The 26,737-nt window shown below is 43.7% G+C and overlaps 1 protein-coding gene across 1 annotated transcript; it reads left to right on the top strand.

Annotated features, from left to right (window-relative positions):
• On the top strand, window positions 1-26,737 carry SLC9A4 (solute carrier family 9 member A4). The gene is made up of 12 exons (XM_082218613.1): window positions 1-794; window positions 1,794-2,257; window positions 4,619-4,878; window positions 7,527-7,744; window positions 9,276-9,478; window positions 9,774-9,860; window positions 11,309-11,379; window positions 12,717-12,878; window positions 16,169-16,265; window positions 18,828-18,959; window positions 21,544-21,625; window positions 25,727-26,737. The coding sequence occupies exons 1-12, from the start codon at window positions 554-556 to the stop codon at window positions 26,101-26,103; spliced, it is 2,394 nt and encodes a 797-aa protein (XP_082074739.1). The 5' UTR covers window positions 1-553; the 3' UTR covers window positions 26,104-26,737.

Here is a 26,737-nt window from a genome sequence, read left to right on the forward strand (position 1 = left end):
CTCACATACAGTCATAATCTCACCTTGCTGAGTGTTACAGGGTTGGGCACCTACCATCAAAGGCTGGCTTCAGTTCTGGCTAGCAACCACTAGATGTCTCTAGCATAGTAGTTGACATAGTTACATCTGAGAACTCGTTTTCTACAAGGTCATAAATGTTTCAGTTCAGGTAAGTAGAGGAGGAGAAGGACAACCTGTGAAGCAGTCTCGTGTCTTCTGGTTCCCAGGGTCTGAGTGAGCCCATCACACCAGCTCATTACCTTCTCAGCCGATGAAAAGCTGTGTTACTTTCCTCGCAAATGGAGTGAGAGACTACAGTTGCTAGCAGCGGGTTGCAGAAGTTTGAAAAGTCCTGGGCTTTACAGGTGAACCTTACTTTCCAGTCAACATCTGAAGAAGATTGTTAATTCTGGACTAGTAAAGCATCCAGACACAACATAGGCATATTGCTGGAGCCGACTAAAGCATCCAGGATTAAAATGGGCATTTAATAAATGTCCAATATAGTTGCCACACACTTTTTCAAACAGGAGACAGAGTTTTGCTCCTCGCCATGGGGATTCAGAGATTTGTGTGCCTGAGCTGGCTGGTATTTCTCTCAGCCCCGGAGAGTTCTGTTGCCACGTTGTATTTGAAATTGCCTCACAGGAATACGAGCTCGTTGCATGACCCATTTGACACTACAGAATCGGGACGAGATGAGAGGTTGCATGTTTTCACTGTGGATTATGAATACGTCCAAATACCCTATGAGGTCACCCTTTGGATACTCCTGGCTTCCCTTGCAAAAATAGGTGAGTGAAAATTCTTTTGGGAATTCCAGATGGGAGCTTAGTTTTGTAAGTGGTGATTCGTTTATTGCAAATTAGTCTCTAGCAACAAGTTTTGCTTTTGTTTTTAAACTTGTCATGTGGGCACTGCCAAAAGAAAGAGAAAAAGGTGTGTTAATGCAGAGCATCCAGCTCACAATATAAGCCTCTGGGGAGCTCCTTTACTATATTTTCTACAAATAGAGAAGCAATCCAGCAATAAAATTACCATCAAAATCACACGTGAAATTTGTCGTCAAGCAAACAACTGAGGTGCTTGCAAACAGGAGCTTATCACTGCAAATGCAACATTTAGATGGAACAAATGAGTTGTTGGCAACAGGTTTTTAGATTTAAACTCATTGGATTTCTCTTCAGAAAGTATGAGTTAAGTGGGAGGGGGAGGCAGGCTTGCATTTTGATGCGAACAACCTTGTGTGGATGCTGTGGAAAGGCTGTGTGCATGAGGAGCACTGTTGCTACCATAAACAGAGATTTGGTAGCATCCTTAGTGAGATGGTTTTGGTCACTGACATCCACAGTGTGTTTATTCCTGGTGATGTGTGATGGTGGTAGGAACTGATACATTTGTTGTTTTAAGTGGATGAATCTGTTGTGCTTATACCCCAGCCTGAGATCAGTTTCAATGAAGCAGGCTTTAGAAATATTTTGAACAAATAAAAAAAGCACTTCTAAATTCCACAGATGCCAGTGAGCGAGTTCAGTGAGTGCTTAAATTTGACTTGACTCCGTTGAAACAATTCTCAGCATTGTAACACATTTTGGTTGCTCAGAAATGGTGAAGGCTTTGGTTGGTTTGATCTGTGAAATTTTTTGATATTTCTGTTATTATTATTTTACTCTTCTTTTTTCTGTATTTTTTGGTATTTGGAAAATTAATAATTTTTTATTAAAAATGATTTTTTTAAACAACAGCACTGTTGTGATTATTTCCCTGTTGTTGTTGTTTTATTCTTATTCAAGGATTCCATCTCTACCATAAACTGCCACACTTTATGCCAGAAAGCTGCCTGCACATTGCCATGGGAGTCTTGGTTGGTGGGATTATTTTTGCCACTGATCATAAATCCCCCCCAGTCATGACCACAAGCATTTATTTCCTGTATCTGCTCCCGCCCATTATCCTGGAGGGAGGCTATTTTATGCCTACTCGTCCCTTTTTCGAAAACTTTGGGTCCATTCTCTGGTGGTCTTCCATGGGGTCTCTCATCAACGCCTTCGGCATTGGAGTCTCGCTTTACGGGATCTGCCGCATCGCAGCCTTCGGCCTCGAGGACATCAACCTACTTGACAGCCTGCTGTTTGGCAGCATAATCTCAGCTGTGGATCCTACGGCTGTCTTGGCCGTGTTTGAGGAGATGTCTGTAAACGAGCAGCTTTACATGATGATCTTCGGAGAGTCTTTGCTGAACGATGGGATCACTGTGGTAAGTAGATTGCAACGCTTGTAGAAATGGGAAATTTTGGGGGCGGGGCGGGAGGCTACGTAATTTTATTTTAATGAGTTTATCTGCCCGTTCCTCTAAGGCGGTCAGGGAAGAAGGGGTGTGTCAGATGCTGTTGTGGTTGCTCGAGAGTAATAATAATAATAATAATAATAATAATAATAATAATAATAATTTATTATTTATACCCCACCCATCTGACTGAGTCTCCCCAGCCACTCTGGGCGGCTCCCAATCAAGTGTTAAAAACAGTACAGCGTTAAATATTAAAAACATCCCTGAACAGGGCTGCCTTCAGATGCCTTTTAAAGATAGGATAGCTGCTTATTTCCTTCACAACTGAAGGGAGGGTGTTCCACAGGGCGGGCACCACCACCAAGAAGGCCTTCTGTCTGGTTCCCTGTAACCTCACTTCTCACAATGAGGGAACCGCCAGAAGGCCCTTGGTGCTGGATCTCAGTGTCCGGGCTGAACGATGGGGGTGGAGGACCAAGGCCATTTGGGGCTTTAAAGGTCAGCACCAACACTTTGAATTGTGCTTGGAAACGTACTGGGAGCCAATGCAGATCTCTCAGAACTGGTGTTATGTGGTCTCGGCGGCCGCTCCCAGTCACCAGTCTAGCTGCCACATTCTGGATTAATTGCAGTTTCTGGGTCACCTTCAAAGGTAGCCCCACGTAGAGTGCATTGCAGTAGTCCAAGCGGGAGTAACCAGGCAGGACTCTGACCTGTCTTTTACAGGCTTTATTTTGGTGCAAACTATTTACAGTGAAGAGTGTCATAAGTTAATGTCTGGCTCAATTGCTAGCAGAATCCGGAAGTGGTCTGTTCATGTACCTCCCCCAACATAAAAGTTTCGTCACCCCCAGCCTTTTCCACCCCTCCCTGCGCCTCAAACTACTGCGCAGGATGGGCGATGGCAAGGGCGTGCTTCCATCCTCTCCAGCTTGCTCAGGAGCAGCATTAAGGCTCTCTCTCTAGCATCCTCTGGTCCTTACACCTCTTCTCCACTGGAGGCGGAGCTTTCCTCCTCGCCAGAAGAGGAACTGCTCGGCAAGATTTTCAGAGGCTCCCTATAGCACAATTCCCCCTCTATCTCTCACCTCTGCGCCGATGGCAGTTCCCTGACAGGGTACCAAATCACGGGGGCCAGGCTCTTCACCCACTCTCTAGCAGTTGCTACAAGCTGCCCAAGGGAGGAGGCTGGCAGTGGCGGTCCTGGAGAGACAACAAGATGCTTCTTCCTGGCCGAAGCTGCAGCTTCTCAGGACAAGTGTCGGCTCACTCTGAGCTTGGCGGTAGTGGCACTGGCAGGGGAAATAGGGACATTCTGGGATCAAATCAGAAGCTGAGATAGCTTTCGTAATTCCGGGACAGTCCCTGGAAAATCGGGACACTTGGAGGGTATTTTATTCATTCATTCATTTATTTAATTTATATACCGCCCTATACCCAGAGGTCTCAGGGCGTTTCACAGAAAAGATCACAACGCATAAAACCAAAATAAGAACAATAACCCAATAACAACCCCCCCAAGAGCCACATTTTAAAAAGGTATAGGATGTCCATCAGGTCAACCAAAGGCCTGGTTAAAAAGGAATGTTTTTGAACTTTATTCGTTCTGGAGGTCCGTTGTTAACTTGAAACTGTTCTTAACCTGAAGCACCACTTGAGCTAATGGGCCCTCCTGCTGCCGCTGTGCCACTGGAGCACGGTTTCTGTTCTCATCCTGAAGCAAAGTTCTTAACCTGAAGCACTCTTTCTGGGTTAGCGGAGTCTGTAACCTGAAGTGTATGTAACCTGAAGCGTATGTAACCCGAGGTACCACTGTATAATGAAGGTGCCAGGCGAACTTCCTTGGGGAGAGCATTCCATAGACGGGGAGTCACTGCAGAGAAGGCCCTGTTCTCGTGTTGCCACCCTCTGGACCTCTCGAGGAGGGGGCACACGAAGGAGGGCCTCAGAAGATGATCTCAGGGTCCGGGTAGGTTCATATGGAAAAAGGCAGTCCTTGAGGGTATGAGTTTGCCTGGTCACATTGTGTGATGGCCAGTGCCTGTGTGGTTTGTTCCAAAGTCACTGTGAATGAGGCTGCCTAGGCCTGTGCACACCACGCATTTAATGCACACACGCCCCAAGAATCCTGGGAACTTTAGTTTGTTTAAGGTGCTGGGAATTGGGGTTCCGTGTGGGTGTAAACGACAGTTCCAGGATTCTTGGGGGGTGAGGAGGAGTTGGCTTTAGGTGGGCTTGAATGTGTGGTGTGTACAGGTGACGATGGTAATATTCACCTTTGAATAACCATATGAACCTGTTTTGTTTTGCTTTGTTTTCCCCACTCAGGTCTTATACAACATCCTCATTGACTTTACCCGCATGCATAAATATGAAGAAATCGAACCTGTGGACATCCTGGCTGGATTTGCTCGCTTTTTTGTCGTGAGTCTCGGCGGGCTGCTCTTCGGCATTGCCTTTGGGTTTGTGGCAGCCTTCATGACTCGCTTCACGCAGAACATTTCTGCCATCGAACCTCTCCTGGTCTTCATGTTCAGCTATCTGTCATACTTAGCTGCAGAAACACTGTACATCTCGGGCATCTTGGCGTAAGTACGGCAGCAAGTTCTATTTATTTTCACACCAGCCACCATTGGCTCAAAACGATTCCCATCTCCCATCTTTTATACTCTTGGCTAATTGATTCAAGTGATAAGAAACAGTGTTCAAATAACAAGGGTGCTTAAGGAAGTATGCAATAAGCAATATAAACAGCAGTTCTGCTATAATTTTTTGCTTGTATTTAAGAGTCATGAGCTCAGCACATCATACTGCTTTATATGTTTGCTAAGTGCTGTAAATGTTAAGGCTAGTACACTTCTGGGGCATATTTTCAAAATGGGTTGATTTTGATTGCCAATGTAGATTTAATTTGGCACTCCATGAACCCAAGTTACTGTAAACAATTTTTTGAAATGCCGTGGAATACTAAAGAGAGGATGGAATTGCACATTCAAAGATGGACCTGCAGCAAATAGTCCAGGTTTTTAACCATCCTGCCATTAGGGTCGCAGAAAACTTTTCAATTTTGTTCACTTTTTAATATGAAAATGCCTGATTTGCAGTTTATTGGTTTTTTAAAATATTTTTTTTATTAACGTTTGTATTTTAACAAACATCTCATATCAATAACATACATGTTACAAATCTTCATCCCCTTTCCTCCCGGGCTTCCCCCAGCTCCCATTTCTGGTTTGTTACCCCTTATCATATACTGCTGTTTCAACCAATCCACCATATCGTTTCTTCTTTGTTTTAAATGTTCTATATATTAAAAAAGTGTGTATGTTTATTTAAATCCTGCCATCAAGTCAATGTTCTTTTTTTTGTTTCTGCAAATATAATTTAAAAGGTTCCCACTCCTTTTCAAAGTCACTGTTGTCCTTTTCTCGGTCTATCTGATAATTTTGCCATTTCTGCGTAGTTCATCAATTTCTCTTGCCATTGATCTTTTGTTGGAATTTCTCCAGTCTTCCAGTTTTGTGCTACCAAAATTCTCGCTGCCATAGTAGCATACATAAATAATGTCCTCTTCTCTTTTGGCAGATCTTGACCTAAAATACCTAACAGGAAGGTTTCTGGTTGTTTAAAAAATGTTATTTTCAGCATTTTTTAAATTCATTGTATTTCATTTCATATCATTAGTAGAAGATGCTAATAGAAAACTATGTTTAAAATAGCAATCTCCCAAAGATAACAGCGGAACAAAGGAGGATTTCAAATGTAGAAATATCAGCCCAAGAAATTATAGAAGCAATAAAAAAGCAAAGGCACGGAAGTCTCCAGGGCCAGATGGAGTAACAGCCAAATACTATAAAAAACTGAGTGACCAGCTTGTGAACCCTTGGAGGGAAATGATGGATGAAGTTTTAAAAACAGGTGACGTGGAATACCGCAGACTATTTACTGCGGCTAGGCTGGATGTTCTTGACTCGGCGGTCCTGAAGGGAAGATATGGAGGAGTCCCGTATGACCAGAGATTATGCCACTGTGCATTGGGTGAGGTAGAATCCACAGAGCACATTTTATTGAGCTGCCCCTTCTACAACGATTTAAGACAGTATCTTATAACTCCATACTTACCCCAGCTCAGTTCCCGACAAAGAGGAAAGCAGACAGCATATCTGCTAAATAGGTCTTCTGGGAAAACAACCTTGTCAGTGGCTAAATTTCTTTTCCTGGCACTCAAGTGTCGGAAACGTATAACTGAATGCTTTGACGTGGGTTATCTGTGAGAGGTCTAGTACTGTGGCCCTACCTTACTTATGTACCCCCTATGATGTTATAGTTTTTAATTATTGTGTAATGTTTTAACTCTGACTATCGGTCGAATAAAGAAATTGATGATGATGAAAAACAGGTGAAGTCCAAGAAACATGGAAAGAGGCCTACATAACTTTGATACCAAAACAAGATGCTGATGTATCATTGGGGAAGAATTATAGGCCTATATCATTTGCTTTGGCAAACAGATTGAAATTTTTTAAAAAAGATTTTATCCACCATGATCAATCTGGATTCCTTCCTGGTAGACAAATTAAAAATAACATTAGAAATGTATTAAATATTATAGAATACCTGGAAGTGAGAAATGAGAAGAAAGTAGCGCTGATGTTTATCGATACAGAGAAAGCATTTGACAATATTTCTTGGGACTTCATGAAGAAAGTGATGGAGGAGGGTGTCGTACTAAAATGCTGACAAATTCTTGTGAGAAATTGTTGCAGAAGTTTCGAGAAGTGACTTTAAGGTCAGAAATAGGAAAATGTTTGAGAACTGGAACTGACAGGTCTGTCCATCTTGATGTGCCGTGCCTTCCTTTCAGGTGCTATAAGCCGTAAATAGCTGAAGCAGGGCTGTAAAAGCCACTTCCAGGTAATGTAGAGCCTGGGTGTTTCCTCCAGATGTTGCTGGATCCCTGCCCTCACCAGCCTCAGCCAGCATGGCCAATGGTCAGGGCTGATGAGAGTTGAAGTCCCCCTGTATCTGGGAGGAAATGAGCTCCTCATCCATGACGGATAAACAATACTGAGCTAAATGACCACAAAAGACATCTCGAGGTGATTGTGGGAATAATCATCCCTTCAGTGGGAAAGATGTTTTCTTTCTTTCTTTCTTTCTTTCTTTCTTTCTTTCTTTCTTTCTTCCCTTTGCTGTTTCCAACGGCTCATGCTTCCTTTCCTTTGTGAGCCAACAGGATAACGGCCTGTGCAGTGACCATGAAGAAATACGTGGAGGCCAACGTTTCCCAGAATTCCTACACGACGATAAAATACTTCATGAAAATGCTGAGCAGCGTCAGCGAGACCCTGATCTTTGTGTTCATGGGAGTGTCTACGGTCAGGCGGAACCACGAGTGGAACTGGGCTTTTGTTTGCTTCACGCTGGTCTTCTGTGTGGTTTGGCGGGCGCTAAGTAAGAAACAAATGCTTTAATAATCAAACTAAACCAGGTGGATGAAAGGCCTTGCGTCACTGAAAGCATCGTTCAGTGCAGAGAAAGGCTAGGAAGTTCAGAGCTGACTGGTATAACCAGTTTAGCAAAGACTGTTCCGCAGGTGTGTTGTGTTCGACGGGTCAGGTCACTTCATACAAAACTGAACTTTGCTGAGAGAAAGAATTACCTATAGAAGAGCAACCTTGTATATATTGTTGAAGGAAATTATACCACAAGTATAATTACTTTTCATCGTCATTCAGTCAACCATTTGCATATAAGCCACTTACTGATAAATTTTAAAAAATCTTAGCACTTTTGACATTTTTTTAAAGCACTTCCAGGGAAGCTGGGTAGGATCATATTTACTTGTTTATATCCTACCTTTATATCCAACCTTAATTAGCATTTAAAAATGTCAAATTCTAGCAGTATAGGTGGTTTAGAAGGTTGTGTTTCTCCCTCACAAGATTAAATGGTGATCATCTCTTGATGATAACAGGCCTTTTCATCTTTTAGTTGAACATGTTAAGGATGGAAGGAGTGAGATTGCATGTGCCATCCCTGCTCCTCCCCTCCACACATTTATTTGGAAATTCAGAACAGAGCCTGTGGGTGTACAGTTGCATGGATATCTAGGGAACCCTGAAGCAGAAGGATTTGCAATTGTACACCAAGGCACCCCCCCACTCTTCTGATCTCCAAACAAACACATAGAGGTCAGGATAGAAGACCATATGGCCTCATTTCCCGATGAGGACAGTGTGCGTCAACATCTCCCCATTGCTCTGAAAATGCGCAGGAAGACTGTCATATTTTTCCATTTTTGGTAACTTATTTTTCATAACCCCTTCCCCATTTCTTTCTTCTCCATACTTAATACAAATTTATATCATCTCAGTATCAGGGTTGTTGAAGTGATGATCTCTTGTTAATTCTTTTAGAGATTTCTTTTCCACTGTTTATAAATGAAATGGCCACTCTCTCAATATAGGAGGAGAACTACATGCCAGTCTACACATGTAAATGCCTGTACTGTACATGTAAATGCTGGTTGTGTATGCATTCCATACTGATGTATGCTCAACCTCCAATCATGATGCCCAATGTTCTTCAAGATCCCTAGCTATCTCACAGGACTACAATTCTCAGAGTCTGCAATGTGTGGTTGATTTAATCAGGCGCAAGTTTATGCATCAGTCTTCCCCAGTATGGTGGCTCCCAGATGTTGTTGGATTACATTGTTCAAGACCCTGGGCTGTGCTAGCAAGGCTTGGGGGGAGTTCTAGTCCATCAACATCTGGAGAGCTCTACATTGGTGGAGGCTGTATTGACAATATTATAGAGATGTTTTGAACATGGACTTCCTACATTTCAGCTGCTACAATGCAATAGAACACACTTGATTTGGGGGCAGCCTGTATGAAAGCACAAGTTTGCATCCTAGTTTGGTGGAAGTTTCCATTCTGTTACTTCTCTTTGTTAGTTTTTTTTTTCCTTTGTTCCTTAGGTGTGCTTTTCTTGTTCTGCATCATCAACAAGTTCCGGACTCACAGATTCACTCTTAAGGATCAACTCATTGTCATCTACAGTGGCTTGCGAGGGGCCAGCAGTTTCTCCCTGGCATTCTTGCTCTCTGCATCTCTCTTTCCTAGAAAGAAGATGTTTATAACGTCTACTATTGTGGTTACATATTTTACTGTCTTCATCCAGGTAAGAAGATGAGTTACCTGCCATATCATGGTATGAGTGCTGACAGGGCTGTCTCTAAGGAGGTGTGGAGCTCAGGCCAAATCAAACTGTGTTGAGACCCTCACTTCCTCATCCCCCGGCCTCTGGTGAGAGAAGAGGCGCTTTCACTCTTCCTTCACATGATAATCCAGATGGGAAGAGAGGTGCTGTCCAATTTGGCAGTCTCAGTTCAATGAAGATTAAGCATGCTTCACAATTTCATGGGGAAATGAATATTGTATCAAAAGTTAACTCACTTTCTTTGTTCCAAATGAAGGGAATCACCATTAGACCACTTGTCAAGTACCTGGATGTTAAGAAGACCAATAAAAAAGAGTCTGTCAATGAGGAAATTCACATACGAGTAAGATGAAGTTTTAAATTTATTTTAAAAATTATAATTTTAATTGAATGTCAGAGAACTATTTGTCCATGGTCTGTTCTGTCTGGGAGTAGGTTTCCAGAGTCCTAGGCAGAGATATTTCACATTGCCTCCTTCCAAATGATCCTTTTAAAATGGGAGATTCTGGGGTGGTATTACTCAGAGTAAACCCGCTGAATTTAATTGACCTTACTTAGTCGTGTTGCTTGATTCCAATGGGTCTACTCTGATTGAAACTTAGTTGACTGTCACCTCAGGATTCAAACCTAGGAGCCTGCATGCTGTTTAAGCATGTGCTCTGCTACTGTTATAAGCCTTCCACCTTAAAATGTGTTGGACCTTAATAAACTGGGAAAGAGTCATAGCTCAGGTGTGAAGCATGCAGAAGGTCACGGGTTCAACCCCAATTTCCAAGTAGGGCTGTGGTTTGTGTTAAAGCCGCAGTCCTGTGCATGGGATTAAGCTCCATTGAGCCCCATGTTAGGGATGGGGCTTCAATTCTATTCAATTCACATTAATAGGCAAATCTACCTAATTTTCAGTTTCTGAAACCAGCTATAAACCGAAACATAGCCATCTTCTGAAATTTCCACTTCTCCCAATTGTGGCATGCAGTTCTCCAGCCAAGCAACATGTACAAGAATGGATATTTTAGGGTCAACATGCACTAAAATGCACGTAGTGGTGAAAATAAAAAAGCAAAAATGCATTATAGCTGGGCAAACTGCTTTGTAAAAATGTGTATAGTAATCAAATTCTCAAACAAAATACGTATGGTAGGAGAAATTAGCACTCAAATGGTGGTGAATTTTCACAATGACTTCTTAAAGAAAACACTTGTAAACAGATGTCGAAATGTGGAGAGCTGGAGTTAAGACTGGAAAACTAGGAAACTGAGAGAAACTGAAATCGACACATTCACCCATCCCTACTCCTACGTAAATACATATACCTAGCTATGACATTGGTTAGATATAGGAAGTGGAATTATTTTTATCGCCACCTGAGACAATTAGAATCAGTCTTCTGACATCTTCTGTCAGGATGGCATAACTTGATGCTTGAAGAATTCTGCCTTTGGGCAGAAGAACTTTCTGATAGTGTTATTCTTAATGGTGGTGCTGTGTTAGTTCTGTGCCATAGTTCAGTGGTAAGCACCTATTTTGAATACACAATGCCCTTGTTTAAATCCTTGGCATCTCAAGGAAGGGCTGAGAATGCTCCCTCACTGAAACCCAGGCGAGCCACTTCCAGTCAGTGTGGGCAGTACAGAGCTTAGATGAGCCAATGGTCTGGCTCAGTTTTTTTGTATTCTAGAGTATGGCTGTTCAAAATTGTGTTGTCATCTTCTTTGCACATAAACATTGTTACAGCAGTGATGGCTTTAAAACGTTGTTCACACCTTTCTCCAACTTCCTGTGTGTCTGCAGCTGATGGACCATTTAAAGGCGGGAATTGAAGATATATGCGGACAATGGAGTCATTATCAATTGAGAGACAAGTAAGATTGTGTCTGCGACGGTCAGGTAAAAGAAAATAACTGAAAGTGTTACTCTAATATAGTAAAATGGGCCAGACTGAAAATGCTCTACGGTTGTTGACTTCCACTTCTTTGTGTTCTCTTCGGCTTCGCACTAAAAGTCTGAGAGCCAGGTGTTTTACTTACTTCTCATTGAATTTATTACAGTCATACCTCATGTTACGTTCTTTCAGGTTATGTCCCGCGGCGACCCGGAAGTACCGGAAAGGGTTACTTCCGGGTTTCGCCGCTCGCGCATGCACAGAAGCCCAAAATGATGTCACGCGCATTCTCAGAAACAGCGAATCGCAACCCGTACATGTACAGATGTGCCGCTGCGGGTTGTGCTCTTTTCATGTTGCGAATGGGCCTCCAGAACGGATCCCGTTCGGAACCAAAGATACCACTGAACTGAGGTGCTGTGCTTAGCCCTATTCACACAACCAGTGCACAACTGGGTCCCCTGCTTCTGGCTTGCATGTGTTCATCTGAGCTTCTTTTCATGCAATGTTTAAAAGTAGGAAACAGGGACTGGGGATAAAACTACCACATACATCAGTGGCAATGCTTGAAGGCGGTAGCATGGTGAATTCGGAAATGTTAAGAAAAGTGTTTGTGGCACATGCACACAATGTATGTGAGAGTGTCCCTTGCCAATCCCATCCAGATTTTGCAGGCTTTTTCGAGAGCACCTTCGGTACATCACATCTTAACCATTTGCTGATGGTTTCATGGTGTATTTGCCAAGATAGCAAATGGCAGCAGTGGCACTAACAGATTAAGTGTGCATAGTATTGCAACCTCAGTCTCTCTGTTCCCTGCTAAACAAAAAGGGTAAGCAATGCTGATTGGAGCTAAGGCAGCCTGTATTTACCACTATTGGGTTGCTCTTTCTCCAAATTGTCCATTATTTACATAAACTTTTTATTTTTATTGGTACCTTTTGAAATGCTGATGGACACAACAGACCCAAATGAACAGATCATTTAGAACTCTGCTGTGGCACATTATGACTTTAAGCAGAGCTATTCCTCTTATGCCTTATTAGAACGCTCCCTTTCTACAAAGCAAATCAGGATTTCCCTTTCCCTTTACAGCCATGAATGTGTTTAGGTGCCTTCACCCTCTTTCTCCCATTACTTTAACTTGTCCTTGTCTTATCAGTTCAACACAGTGTCTTCATTGAACTACACCTCTTTGCTGTTTGATGTCTGGTCCTTAAGAAGCTCAAGAAGATGCCTTAGGCTTGTCCATTATTTAATTCTTGAGTGATGATAGAAATAATGTTTTGTTGTTGCTGTTGCTGTTGCTCTTACCAGATTTAAGAAATTTGACAACAGAGTCCTCAAGAAGATTTTGTTACACAAGCACCAACCAAAATCCAGCATTGTCTCCCTGTACAAGAAACTGGAAATAAAACATGTCATTGAGATGGTAGAGCGTGGAGAGATGAAGCCACCTTCTTCTAAATCATCTTCTTTGTGAGTATCTTCTTTCAGCTCAGATAAGTGGGATATGGATGCGTACTTAAAAATAAGGATTGAGAGTAAGTTAGATGCACTAAAGCCCCACTAAAATTAATGTGAAAAGCCCGAGATGACTAACTTAAGCACTGCTGATTTCAATGAGACCTGAGGGCAACTTATTTTCTTTGGATCCAAACTCATTACTTTGTGATTCTGTGATACATATAAAACACAACTGAGATTATGTAGGAACCAGATTTCATTTTGTCCAGTCACCCCTTGATGTATGGTGGCTTCCTGTTTATATTACTATCCTGTGTTAAGGACTAACAAAACCTGATGTTTTGGACTACAATTCCCATGAGCCCCATGTCGACTGGAGCTGATGGGAGTTGTAGTCCAAAACACCTGGAAGGAACCAGGTGGGTGAAGCCTGACTTACAAGGTACTGGAATACAATCACAGTAAGAGTAGGACATTAGGAGAAAGTTACAGTCCGCTTTTAAAGAAACCAAGGATGTTACCACTGAAGCCATTTTTCTCCGTGCAACTATAATACCTGCACTAACCTTACTATTTAAATACAAAATGTAATAAACAAGCAAAGGCTCTCAATAAAATAAACATTTTATTGAGTGGTTAACAGGTCTCCTTTGCTTTACCTAAAAACAGATTTGTATCATAAGTTTACAGCACTGAAGCGCAAATGTAAAAGGAAATGGGTTTATTAAACAGAAAGTTTCCTGCTTCTCCCTGAAGCAGATATGCTTACCATTATCAAGTTGCTTGGTTAATAGCTAACTTCATGAAAAGAGTTTTCCATTTTTATATTTGAGTTCTAGATGCATGACAAATTGCTTTCATAATGTTTGTGGAGTTGCTCATTGTTCACCTGAAACTAAGGTTATTTTAATTGAAACATCTAGAGAACTAGATTAGCTAACCATTTACACACAACTATTTCTTCTATGCACAAGTAGTCCTAACTCTGGACTAAGTCTGGAACAGATTTGCAGCGATATAGTTAACTAGACAATCCTGACCGTATTCTACAGCATTTCCCAAGGTCATGACAGTTAGAAAAAGTGTCAGGGACAATAATTGCTATGGGGTGTATCCAGCGCTTTGTGGTTGTTGTAAAAAATGAGGCGTCGAAACTGTATCTTGATAAAAGTGCTTTGGGTGCCAGCACGAAAAAGAAAAGAAGAGGCTATTGTGCTGCGCACCAGGGATCACAACACAAAAAACACTGAATGTATCTGTGATCTCTGATTTTACAGTGTGCGTTATGAAGGAATTTGAGCTGAAGGGCAGTTAGAACTGCTCTTGCTGTACAGAGATGTCATGATGTGTGACCTGTCCCCTAGAGTAGAGCTGTTTTTGCATGGTGGTGCAACTGTAAGGACTGAGTACCTATTTCTGCAAGTGATAGCTGTCATGATTCAGCTCCAGTTACACTTGGGGAGTTTTCCAAGATTTGTTGACTGGTGATCTTGGCACATCTGTGCAAGTATCATAAGACTTGAAAGCGCACAAGGCTCAAGCTAAGCCAATGGGGGAGAAAGGTGGGCTATAAAGGAAAGAGACAAATGATATCAATATAAAGTCAGTATCGCAATGTGTTTTGCAACTTGTGGTGATTTGCTTTCAGTGTGGTGTAGTGTGGAGCCAGTGTGGTGTAGTGGTTAAGAGCGGTAGTCACGTAATCTGGGAAACCGGGTTCGCGTCTCTGCTCCTCCACATGCAGCTGCTGGGTGACCTTGGGCCAGTCACACTTCTGTGAAGTCTCTCAGCCCCACTCACCTCACAGAGTGTTTGTTGTGGGGGAGGAAGGGAAAGGAGAATGTTAGCCGCTTTGAGACTCCTGAAGGGGAGTGAAAGGCGGGATATCAAATCCAAACTCTTCTTCTTCTTCTTCTTCTTCTTCTTCTTCTTCTTCTTCTTCTTCTTCTTCTTCTTCATCCAACTGCTCTCACATAAGAAACTGGCCACATGACTCAAAGGCATTGCTACCACATTTTGGAGAAAATAGGGATAGGGTGGTCAGAATGGCAAGGGAACTTAAACCAGCATTAAGGAATAAGCCATTACAGCGGTACCTTGGTTCTCAAACTTAATCCGTTCCCGAAGTCCATTCCAAAACCAAAGCGTTCCAAAACCAAGGCACGCTTTCCCATAGAAAGTAATGCCAAATGGATTAATCCATTCCAGACTTTTAAAAACAACCCTAAAACAGCAATTTAACATGACTTTTACTATCTAACGAGACCATTGGTCCATAAAATGAAAGCAATAAATAATGTACAGTGGTACCTCGGGTTACAAACGCTTTGGGTTATGCGTTTTCAGGTTGCGGACCGCGGGAAACTTGGAAGTACCGGAAAGGGTTACTTCCGGGTTTCGCTGCTAGCACATGCGCAGAAGCACCAAATTGCGTTATGCACATGTGCAGATGCAGCGCTGCAGGTTACGAATGTTGTGGGTTATGGATGTGCCTCCATCGTGGGTTATGTCCGCAACCGGAGGTTCCACTGTACTGCAGTCACACAACCAATCAATCAGTTGCTGAACTGGGTTCCACACAGTCACCAAAACAAAAAGAGAGAGCTGCAAAAACAGAAGTACAAAATAGACACTCAAAATGGAAGTGTGGCACTCAAATCAGAAGCGTAACACTCAAAATGGAGCAAATTTGGCTTCCGAAAAAGGTTCGCAAACCGGAACACTTACTTCCGGGTTTGCAGTGTTTGGGTTCCAAGTTGTTTGAGTACCAAGGCATTTGAGAACCAAGGTAGCACTAGGTTCAGGGTGGACCAATTTCCAAGAGCAGCAGCAGCAACAGCAACAACCTCCTTTCCTTCCTTGCCCCCAGCCTTGGAATGCTGGTTGGAATGAGCCAGAAAAAAACAAACAGAAAAATGGGGTTGCCATGCAGAGATGGTTGCTGCAACATAGAAAGCGACACTTTCTATGTAGGTCAACGACTAGAGATTTTATGTGGATTTCTTAACTTCTTCTTTTTTTACAATTGTTTTAACTTGCTTTCCTTTTGGACTTGCAGACTGAAACGCCAACAGCAATAAAATAGTGTGAATGTATGCACACTCATTCATGCACACATTCACACTACAAAGAGATGGCTTGCTTCTTTGATTTATGAGTGATCCTTTGCTATCCCTTCTTAGCAAAACAGCCCGAGCGTAACTAATACATGCCAATATTAGTGTGTACATGCAACCACTATGCAGGAGTAAACGTTGGCCCTTTGACTTAGCCATTCTAATGTTTGCTTTCCTTCTCTGCAGGAGGTTTAGAAATCGAAGGATGCAGAGACTTTCGCCTGCAGAGGTGGATTCCATACAGAATATACTGGCTCACAATCTGTATCAAGTGAGGCAAAGGGTCCGTTTCCCTTTCTGGTAGCGTGCTTCATATCTATGGAACAAAAGATCATGTTTGCACAGCCTCTGAAGCCTTAGCAACAGTCAGCGAGAGCAGAAATGTTAGCGTTACTGGTTGTAGCTGAGCCACGGGACAACATTATGGAAAATATAGATTCAAACCCGCAGTTAATACGTGGAATTCTCTACTTCAGGGTGCAATGGTGGTCTCCAATGTGGATGGCTTTAAAAGGGGATTAGACAAATTCACAGAAGGTTAGATACAGTGGTTTAGTATCTATGATAGCCATGTTGTTGGAAATCCCAAGTGGAGGGAAAACGGTTGCACTCAGGTTTTAATTTTTGGCTTTCCATAGGCATCTGGTTGGCCGCTATGAGAACAGGAATGCTATTTGGGCCTTTGGCCTGATCCTGCGCCCATCTTATGTTCCTATGTACTTGTTTTGTGTGTTTGTGTTTCGCTAAGGCGATGGTGTTTCCTGCAAATTCGATATCTGCACTCACTGGGCTGTTTCCCCAAAACACAAAAGAAAAGAAACCCCCATCCTTTCCTTTGCGAATATTCGCTTTTGATTGCCACTGCACTGCCAGATAGCAGGAGACTCCCGAGACTGGCACCAGGGGGCAGACATCCCTTGCTTTAACAACACAAATAGTACAAGTGTCTCTCTGGTTGTTTCTAAACAAGGGGGTAATCGTCTTAATCTGTCGCAGCACAAGCCAGCAAAGGCTCCTGTGGCACTCTGTAGACTAGCAAATTTATTATAGCAAAAGCTTCCATGCACTAAAGACTATCTTTGCAAAACAATTTCCAGAGGGATAGTTGCAGTAGTCTGTTGCGGCAAAACAGCAAGGAATCTTGCAACACCTTGAAGACAAACAGTTTTGTATTTTAATGTCACAAGCTTTCACGGATTAGTGGACAGTAATTCATGAATGTATATGCCACCGTAAATACAGCACCACAAGACTCCATTGTTGCTTTCTTAAATCTAGAGTTGCTTAATACTGTTGTTACATAACCGTAGCCCCTTTAGGCAGGGGTGGGAAATCTCAGGCCTAGGGACCAAAACATAGAATTGTAGAGTTGGATAGAACCCAAAATGTGGCCTTTCTGCCCGACCCGCAAGACTCTTCCCCAATTATGGCCTTCCCCCAGACCACAACACTTCACTGGTCCATAGCTGTCAACTTATAGATTTGAAAATAAGGGACCAGCAGCCTTGAAAATAAGGGACCAGCAGCCAAAATAAGGGACCTGCAGCCTCACCTGTTCCAGGCACTCCAGTCTTCTTGTCCTCCTGCAGTCTGGTCAAACTCATGCTGGTAGCTTCGAGAAGACTGTCCAACCAACTTTGTAACCAGAGGTTCAACTGAATAGAATCTGAATCACATGCACCACAAGGCCTATGCAGCCTCAACTTAAGATGGCTCCCCGGCCTGGCTTTGCACTGCAAAGTTTGCAGCAGCACATGCAATAAAATGCGTCCAGCATTCAAAACCCCCCTCAGCTTGCATTAACTAGCCACACACAAGGCATGCAAGCTCCACCCCCCGGTCATTCTTAGACTTCTTATTGGGTGAGCAACACAGCCAAGCAACATAGTTGGAGCCTCCCTCCTCCCTGGCCAGCAGGGAGGGAGGGAGAAGAGCTGCTTCCTTTGAAATTTAAGGGACATCATTTAAGGGACATTTAAGGGGCATCCATCAATAAGGGACAGCAGCGGGACATGGCGCTGGAATAAGGGACTGTCCCTTCAAATAAGGGACACTTGACGGCTATGCACTGGCCCTCCTCTGTTTCCCCCCTCAAGTACTTTTGACTGGTTTGTGTCCTTGAGTATGGAGAGATTGCGTGTAGCTCACTTCTCACTTCTGCATAGCTGGAATGCACTGTAAAAAAAAGTCAGAGTCACATTTGTCATTCTGTTCACTTGTTGTTCTCTGTCCTCACCCACCACGGCCACGTAGACTCCAAACATTTGTCCACAAGCAAAATGGTCTTCAGGCTAAAACATTGTTCCTACCCATGGCATACAGACTATGTAATAATAATAATAATAATAATAATAATAATAATAATAATAATAATAAATAATAATAATTTGTACCCCACCCATCTGGCTGGGTTACCCCAGCCTCTCTGGCGGCTTCCAACAAAGACCAAAAATACACTAAAATGTCACACATTAAAAACTTCACTGAATAGGGCTGCCTTCAGATGTCTTCTGAATGCCAGGTAGTTGTTTATCTCTTTGACATCTGATGGGAGGGCGTTCCACAGGGCGGGTGCCACTACCGAGAAGGCCCTCTGCCTGGTTCCTTGTAGCTTTGCTTCTCGCAATGAAGAAACCGCCAGAAGGCACTTGGCGCTGGACCTCAGCATCCAGGCAGAATGATGGGGGTGGAGACGCTCCTTCAAAAAATGTACATTGCTTGATCCATGTTGGTGGAAATGAAGGCAGGATCAAGTGCGTTGACTTGGGTGAAAACCCAAAAGTCACCTGCTCTCTCTAGAAAATCACACAGAAAGAATATCGAGTTGTGATTTGCTTGTTTTCAGACGCTGTCATACAACAGGTACAGCCTTGCCGCAGACGCAAATGAGGAGCAAGCCAAAGAAATCCTCATTCGTCGCCAGCAGAGCCTGAAGCAAACCGTGAGGAAAGGATACAGCCTTCCTTGGGGAGGGCAGGTACGTCTTACATAAGAGGTGGTATTGGTGTGGAATCGAGGTTTGCAAATATCTGCGGCCCAGGCACTCTCTTCCTCCCTAAGAGTATCTATTGTTTTACAAAGGTGCATACACAACAAACAGCAATAGCCATGTGCCACAGTCTCCGTGGGTTAGACAGCCATAAGAAAAGAGTGTGAAAGCTAGAAACACAGCTGCTCATGAAAGTAAAACAGTAAAAAAGGTAGTTGCAAAGTTTTGTTGTTTAAATAGAGATGTGAGCAGGTCCCAGTAGATAGTCCTCCTTGACATTTGTTTCCCCAAGCTGGAGGCATTGGTTATTGCCAAAAATCTATCTGCTGTATCTGATTTAGGATGGTCCAATTTGCTTCCTTTATTTGCAAGTAAAAAGGTATAGGGACCCCTGACTGTTAGGTCCAATCGCGGACGACTCTGGGGTTGCGGCGCTCATCTTGCTTTATTGGCTGAGGGAGCCAGCGTACAGCTTCCGGGTCATGTGGCCAGCGTGACTAAGCCGCTTCTGGTGAACCAGAGCAGTGCATGGAAACGCTGTTTACCTTCCCGCCGAAGCTGTACCTATTTATCTACTTGCACTTTGACGTGCTTTTGAACTGCTAGGTGCGCAGGAGCAGGGACCGAGCAATGGGAGCTCACCCCGTCACAGGGATTCGAACCGCCGACCCTCTGATTGGCAAGCCCTAGGCCCTGTGGTGCAAGTATCTGCTTTAATTACAGGTTCCAAATATTTTGGCATGTGAGTACTTTACTCAGCCCAGTTTTACAGTGGGGTTAGTAGACTAGACCTGCGGAATAAATTACATGTGACCTATATATGTGCTTATTTTGCCCAGAGTAATGCTGGCCAGATTTTTCAAGCATAACAAACAAAATGAGCATCAGTCTGAGTGATTGTAGACCCCTCCTTCCCTCCCTCCTAATGCATGCTGTAAGGGATTGAAACATCCACTCTCACTTTAAAATAAAAGCTGCAGTTTCCTGTTATGTTTGAGCCAGGAAAACTGTGGTTTATTCTGATGCTGGTTTGTTAAAACAAGCCATGGCCGTCCCTGGGTCGGCTCAAACTACCAACCTTCTGATTAACAGCAAGACACACTGCTCCATTGTGCCACTGGGACCTTCTCATTGTGCACATTCACCAGGCCTCATGCACATAAGCTTTCCACAAAGAGGGAATTATGCACATTTCTTGGTCAATATGCATAATCTCCGACAGACCTTGGGGAATGTCCATGTATCAACTGAATTTTATGCGTTCTCCAGTTATTATGCATAATCCCAAACAGGCCTTGGGGAATGTTCGTATCTCCACTTTATCTTGTACATCCTCCAGCCATTATGTATAATTCCCCAAAGGGCCTAGGGCAATGTGCATATCTTAACTGCAGTCTGTACATACTCCAGGCAATACAGTAGGCATGTTCTCAGGGCACTATGCATAGTTTCTAAGAAACACACCCACCCCTTTTTTGTTCATAAGAGTGTAATCTGTGCTCCCTGGGCTTCTTCCCACAGCCTATTCTCATATGGCCCACAGTATGGCTTCTCACTGATCAGCTAAGCAGCAGAAAAAAGGAGGGGGGGCTCCAAATAAAGTGGTTTTCTGCCCTCCAGCCATTTCACCACTCCCAGCGCTTCTTCATTTAGCTGAGCAGCATAAGGTGAACTGGAGGAACAGAAAAGTTAAAACCTCCCCACACCACCACCACCACCACACACAAGTTTAATAGTGGCAACATTGGGTCCATCAAATTTGCAGTATCAAAAATATTATGTGAAATTTGCCTCTGATTCTGAAACAAAGTCCAGTTTTGAAACCTTAATGCTGTATCTGTGTAGTCAATTGGAATTTATTTAGTGGAAAAACCATTCTTGCCTGTAAACTTGGCATGACCAAGGTAAGATATTGTAGAGCCCTTTTTGGGAATGTTTAGGGTATTCAGTGTTCACTGGTTGTGAACTGCAACAAGGTACAATCATTTGCCATTCCTTAGGAAGCTTCTTCTCTACCCCTGCCTCTCTTCATGAAGATGCAACTTATAGAATTTCCACTTCTCAATCCTTTCATCTGCTATAGACAAGTTACTTCCCTTTCCTGTCTTCTCTTCTTGGAGGTCCCACTAATTATTTGCCCTGATTTCATCAACACCACAGCTATATTCCAACCTCTGAAAAGCTACTTCCCACAGGAAGCATTATTCTAAAATATGTGATTCTATGATTTGCACCACCTTTATATTTTATGTGCGTGGGCATTATATAAATACTTCTATAGATAAAAATGACATAAATAAATTTGATAGCATAAAGAAGTACCTTGCAAGGTTTAGCATGAGTTCCCTCTGTTAACTGCTGCCTTGTAAAGTGTGCTTTGAACTGATGCTCTAGATGTTTCAGGTTTGTTTAAGCTACTTTTTGAAGATTTTTTTCATTTACAATAGAGCTATACATTAATCACTCATTTCAAATGTAACCATCAATTCTCACTGACATACTTTTTTTCCAGAGTCACCAGAATTCACACTGCACATTTGAATCACCTTTTCTCACACCTATTTGTCCATAGGCTGCCAGCAGAAGTATGCGCTACTTATCTTTACCCTTTGGTAACGCCCAAGCAACCAGAAGAGATGATGATGATCTAACAGGTAATTCTCTTTGATCAAAAGAACACAGGAAAAATGCCAAATTGCTGCCAGTTCACACTGTTTATGAATTTGCAAATAGCTATAAAACACACAATGGGACGTGGGTGGCGCTGTGGGTAAAAGCCTCAGCGCCTAGGACTTGCCGATTGCATGGTCGGTGGTTCGAATCCCCGCAGCGGGGTGCGCTCCCGTCACTCGGTCCCAGCGCCTGCCAACCTAGCAGTTCGAAAGCACCCCCGGGTGCAAGTAGATAAATAGGGACCGCTTACTAGCGGGAAGGTAAATGGCGTTCCGTGTGCTGCGCTGGCTCGCCAGATGCAGCTTGTCATGCTGGCCACGTGACCCGGAAGTGTCTGCGGACAGCGCTGGCTCCCGGCCTATAGAGTGAGATGAGTGCACAACCCTAGAGTCTGTCAAGACTGGCCCATACGGGCAGGGGTACCTTTACCTTTACCTTATAAAACACACATTCCCGCTAAGTGGAAGTTGGGGCAAAGGATGGATGAAACAGTGTCCAACAGAATATTTGTTTTCCCTTGGAGAGACACACTCATCCTTTGCGATGATATTGTTGTTGTTTAGTCGTGTCCGACTCTTCGTGACCCCATGGACCAGAGCACGCCAGACACTCCTGTCTTCCACTGCCTCCCGCAGTTTGGTCAGACTCAGGTTTGTAGCTTCAAGAACACTGTCCAACCATCGCGTCCTCTGTCGTCCCCTTCTTCTTGTGCCCTCAACCTTTCCCAACATCAGGGTCTTTTTCAGGGAATCTTCTCTTCTCATGAGGCAGCCAAAGTATTGGAGCCTCAGCTTCAGGATCTGTCCTTCCTTTGAGTACTCAGGGCTGATTTCCTTAAGAATGGAGAGGTTTGATCTTCTTGCAGTCCATGGGACTCTCAAGAGTCTCCTGCAGACCATAATTCAAAAGCATCAATTCTTCGGTGATCAGCCTTCTTTATGGTCCAGCTTTCACTTCCATACATCACTACTGGGAAAACCATGGCTTTAACTATACGGACCTTTGTTGGTAAGGTGATGTCTCTGCTTTTTAAGATGCTGTCTAGGTTTGCCATCGCCTTTCTCCCAAGGAGCAGGCGTTTTTTAATTTCGTGGCTGCTGTCACCATCTGCAGTGATCATGGAGCCCAAGAAAGTAAAATCTCTCACTGCCTCCATTTCTTCCCTTCTATTTGCCAGGAGGTGATGGGCCCAGTGGCCATGATCTTCGTGTTTTTGATGTTGAGCTTCAGACCATATTTTGCGCTCTCCTCTTTCACCCTCATTAAAAGGTTCTTTAATTCCTCCTCACTTTCTGCCATCAAGGTTGTGTCATCTGCATGTCTGAACGATGACATTACTGTAAAGATATCACAAAGAATAGTAAACAGGACTGATTATTTTTTTACTTAGTCCTTTGACCAAAAAAGATTGGAGATAGGAATGCCGCCGTTTGCAAAGGTGAGAAAAATGCAGAAACCAACAGCACCTTGTGGAAAAAGGAAGCAGTTGGGCTGGGCTCAGTTCTGTAGCAGGTGTTCCCCTGGTGTTGCAGATGTCATTTGGGGTGGCCCAGTGCTTGTTTTGGGGTGTGCAGCTGCAGACTCATTCATTTATGGCAACTGAGGCCATTACTGTAATGGGGCAGTGCATTTGACAGTGTCTAGTGTAAAACAAACAAACAAAAACAAAACAGCGGTGGGCCAGGCTCAAGGCTAAGGAATGTCTTAGGGGACATTCTCCCAGTAATGTGAATGTTTCATTTGTGGTGGCTCAGTGCTTATTTTGTAGTGCACAGCTACAGATCTAACATGCTCGCCCAATGAACTCATTTTTTATAATTAATAGTTCGAAGCATGATTTGGAAAAAGAGAAGTAAAAGTGTAAGTAGCCACAAATGCTTTCAAGCCCTAAAGCACCCAATGTGTGCCAAAGGGTCTGTGCTTCTTTATGGGATTATGGTCATATGATGCTGATGAAAGACTTGCCCTCTGCAACCTAAGGCTTATCAAAGGCCCCTGAAGCTAAAATTCTTTGGTCTTGGGTCTTTTAAACCCTGGTGCCCCGAAACCTATCCTATTTTTCGACACAGGATAATTAGAGACTTGCCTAACTTGGATTTTTTAGTCTTGCATCAGTTAGTTGTGCCAAAAATAGCGAGCAGAAATTGCAATATAAAAGAATATAGGTGGCAACAGAGCCATGTAAGCTGTGCAGCCACAGGAAAGGGGGTCAAAGATCTGGTGGACTAAAAGAAAAATGCTGGGTGTTGGTGAGATAATTTGGAGGAGAGAAGGATAAGTGAAGGCAGGGGCAGGAAGGGGAGCATGGCAAATAAGTTGGGCTGACATTTCTCATAAAGTATATGCTTGCAGGCATTGCTTTTTTTCCAGGGGAATGCAAGGGTATGCATACCCTTAAGCATTTTGTGCATCTTTGTACTTTTGTCCATTTACTGTATTTATTTTCCCCAATTTGAACTATAAAATGGTGATTTTGTTGAGTCAAAATGAGAGTACCCCTAAACATTTTTTTTGGAAAAAAAGCACCTCTCATAGGAATGGGAATGGCATTAGAAAAATCAGGTGAAGAAGAGATCAAGTAGTCTAGAAACAGTTCTGATTTTTGTACAGTGAATATGCTTTTCCCTAGTCATGAGGGCTATAGCCTTGCAGGTCTAAAACCCAGGCCTTGCCTTTGCATAATCTATGAAATGGCCATAATTCTCCAAATATTGACCTTGACCTACCCAGATTCGCAGATGTACATCTCTAACAATTCAATCCTCTGCATGTTGGCTTAAGTCCCATTAGGTTCAATGAAATGTACTCCTCTTCCGAGGGGGGGGGGGAGTGTAAAAAAAAAAATGAGGCACAGGTACTTGTATCATGATAGAAGTGCTGTGAGTGTCAGCACAAAATGGCTGCCAGGAGCAGCAAAAAAGAACAAGAGATTATGTACTGGTGAGAACCACCGCAAAACAGCACTGCTTCTAGGGCATCAAAGAAGCGTTTCAGTTAAACACACTGTAAATTTAAACAGGGAAACCCGGTAGAGAAAAACGGGACTCCACAGCGCCTTCTGGTGGTACAATGTTATATCGCATATACAACTGTCAGAGCTGCTTCCAGATCCGAGCTCACAGAGGATCACGCTAGCCAGCATTCACTGTATAAAAGTCTTTATTGATTTACAGTTTCCATGTTCAAGCTGTAGCGCGCAACTCTATGTCTTATAAGCTAGACCGGCGAAGCTCTGTCTGAGTCTCCGCCTCCTGTACACCAACTTAATACCCTAGCCTTCCTCCACCTTTTCCTCCTAACCGTTCTTCTCTGGGTCCCTCTGCCCCCCGTGGTCTCTTCCTTCCGGGACTCTTCTGACGCTGACCCCCCGGACCCTTCTGTCTCCTTGCGGCGGGCTTTAGGACCTGGCTCCCTTTCCGGGCTGCTTACTGTGCCGCCTTCCTGTGCATTTGAACTTGGTGCGCGCGCCCAACCTCCCACTTTCCGTTTGACCGTTTCTTCTCTCTCCGATGGAGGTGTGGCCACTCCTGACTCATGTCCTCCCCCCTGCGGCGAGCCGCCTGATCCCGATGCCTGGCGCCCTTCTCCCCCACTGCGCTCTGTTGGGGATGTTGGCCCCGATTTCCAACTGCTGCTCTCTGAACCCCCTTTTGTCCCTTCTTCCTGGGGTGTCCCCCTAAGCTCCCCCCTTGCTCTGGTCACTGGCGCTCCTTTCTGTGAATCTTCCGATTCACTGGAAAGACTCGGAGATCTCGGGTCGTCGTCATCGCTCATCTTTCCTTCGGACTCCTCCCCTTCACTCTCTGTTTCCTCCCTTGCCCTCGCCTCTGCTCCTGAACCCCTGACAACAACGTATACAAATCGCTTTTTCTTTGCCAATCTAGCTGAGTCCTGTATAGGATTGCAGTGCAAGCACAGCACGTTGAGCAAATGCCCTCAGAGAGAACAAGTTTCCATATTATGCTGTGTTATGTCCATTTATCAACAATCTCTTTGTGTCTGAAAGGAGAAGGAGGTGCAGAAGGAGGCGGAAATGTAGGGGCTGAACCCCACTGATATTATTCACTTGTTTCTGAATCCAGGGGACTGTAGCAGCGACTCCGAGTCTGTGTTCATCAGGCTCAATTCAGAACCTCGGCCAGGGTCACAGCGAAGAAAGTGGCAACAGCGGGAATCACTTCAGATGAAGCAGCTGCATTCAAGAGTCGAGCCAGCAGGTTTTACAGGTCAGAGAAGAAGAACAAATGAATGGATTGAAAGCACCAGAATACAAAGGCCACTGTTAGGGTCGAAACCTCAGCTTACTGCAGTGCTTGAAACCGATATTATTCAGGAACTTGAGTCAGAGGACGAAGGGAACAGGGCATCGATGCCATCAGCGTCTTCTAACAAATGGACAGCAGAACCCAAAGGTGATTTTTGTGGGCGAAAAAGCCACTTTACTAGAAGAAAAGAGTGATTCTTCTTCTTCATGGAGCATAACTGCCGTTTGGGTAAGGTGTGATTTGTTTTGGAATTTGATTAAAAAACACACCCTCTGAACTCATCCTGATTCCAGCTTACGGATGGAAGAGGTCAATGCATAACAAAATGTGTGAGACCTGATTGGCAACAAGGTATACATTGCCGGCACTGAAGTTTTGGTTGTTCATGCGGAAGTCTCATTATAAAATTAATTTACGTTTCCCACTCTTGGAAAACCCAGCCGTTGTAAATGTCCACAATGAACAGAGAAAGCTGGATAGGTGGTGTTAACTGAAGTATTGGCAAGGGTTTCAGTAACGCAAATAATCACTGGGAGTTGGCTTTAGGTGTGATTCTACACACAGTGCTATGAAATGGGCTTGGTCATGTGCTCAGGGCCTTTTCCTCGGGGAAAGGTAGGGAAGAGATGCAGGGGGGCAAGAAAGAGCTGTGTCTTGCCAGCTGGGTGGTACCCAAAGAAGCAGGAGGGCCAGAAGGCAAGTGGCATGGCCAGAAAAATGAGACAGGCAGGTTGGAGGGGGCTGCCAATTCATCACTCCCATGCACCCGCAAAAATGGTCTCATTCTACCTCATGGTTGGTGCAAGCGCAATGATTTGCTTATATAAT

Source organism: Podarcis vaucheri (genome assembly GCF_965113315.1).
Source record: "Podarcis vaucheri genome assembly, chromosome: 4".
Lineage (NCBI taxonomy): Eukaryota > Metazoa > Chordata > Lepidosauria > Squamata > Lacertidae > Podarcis > Podarcis vaucheri.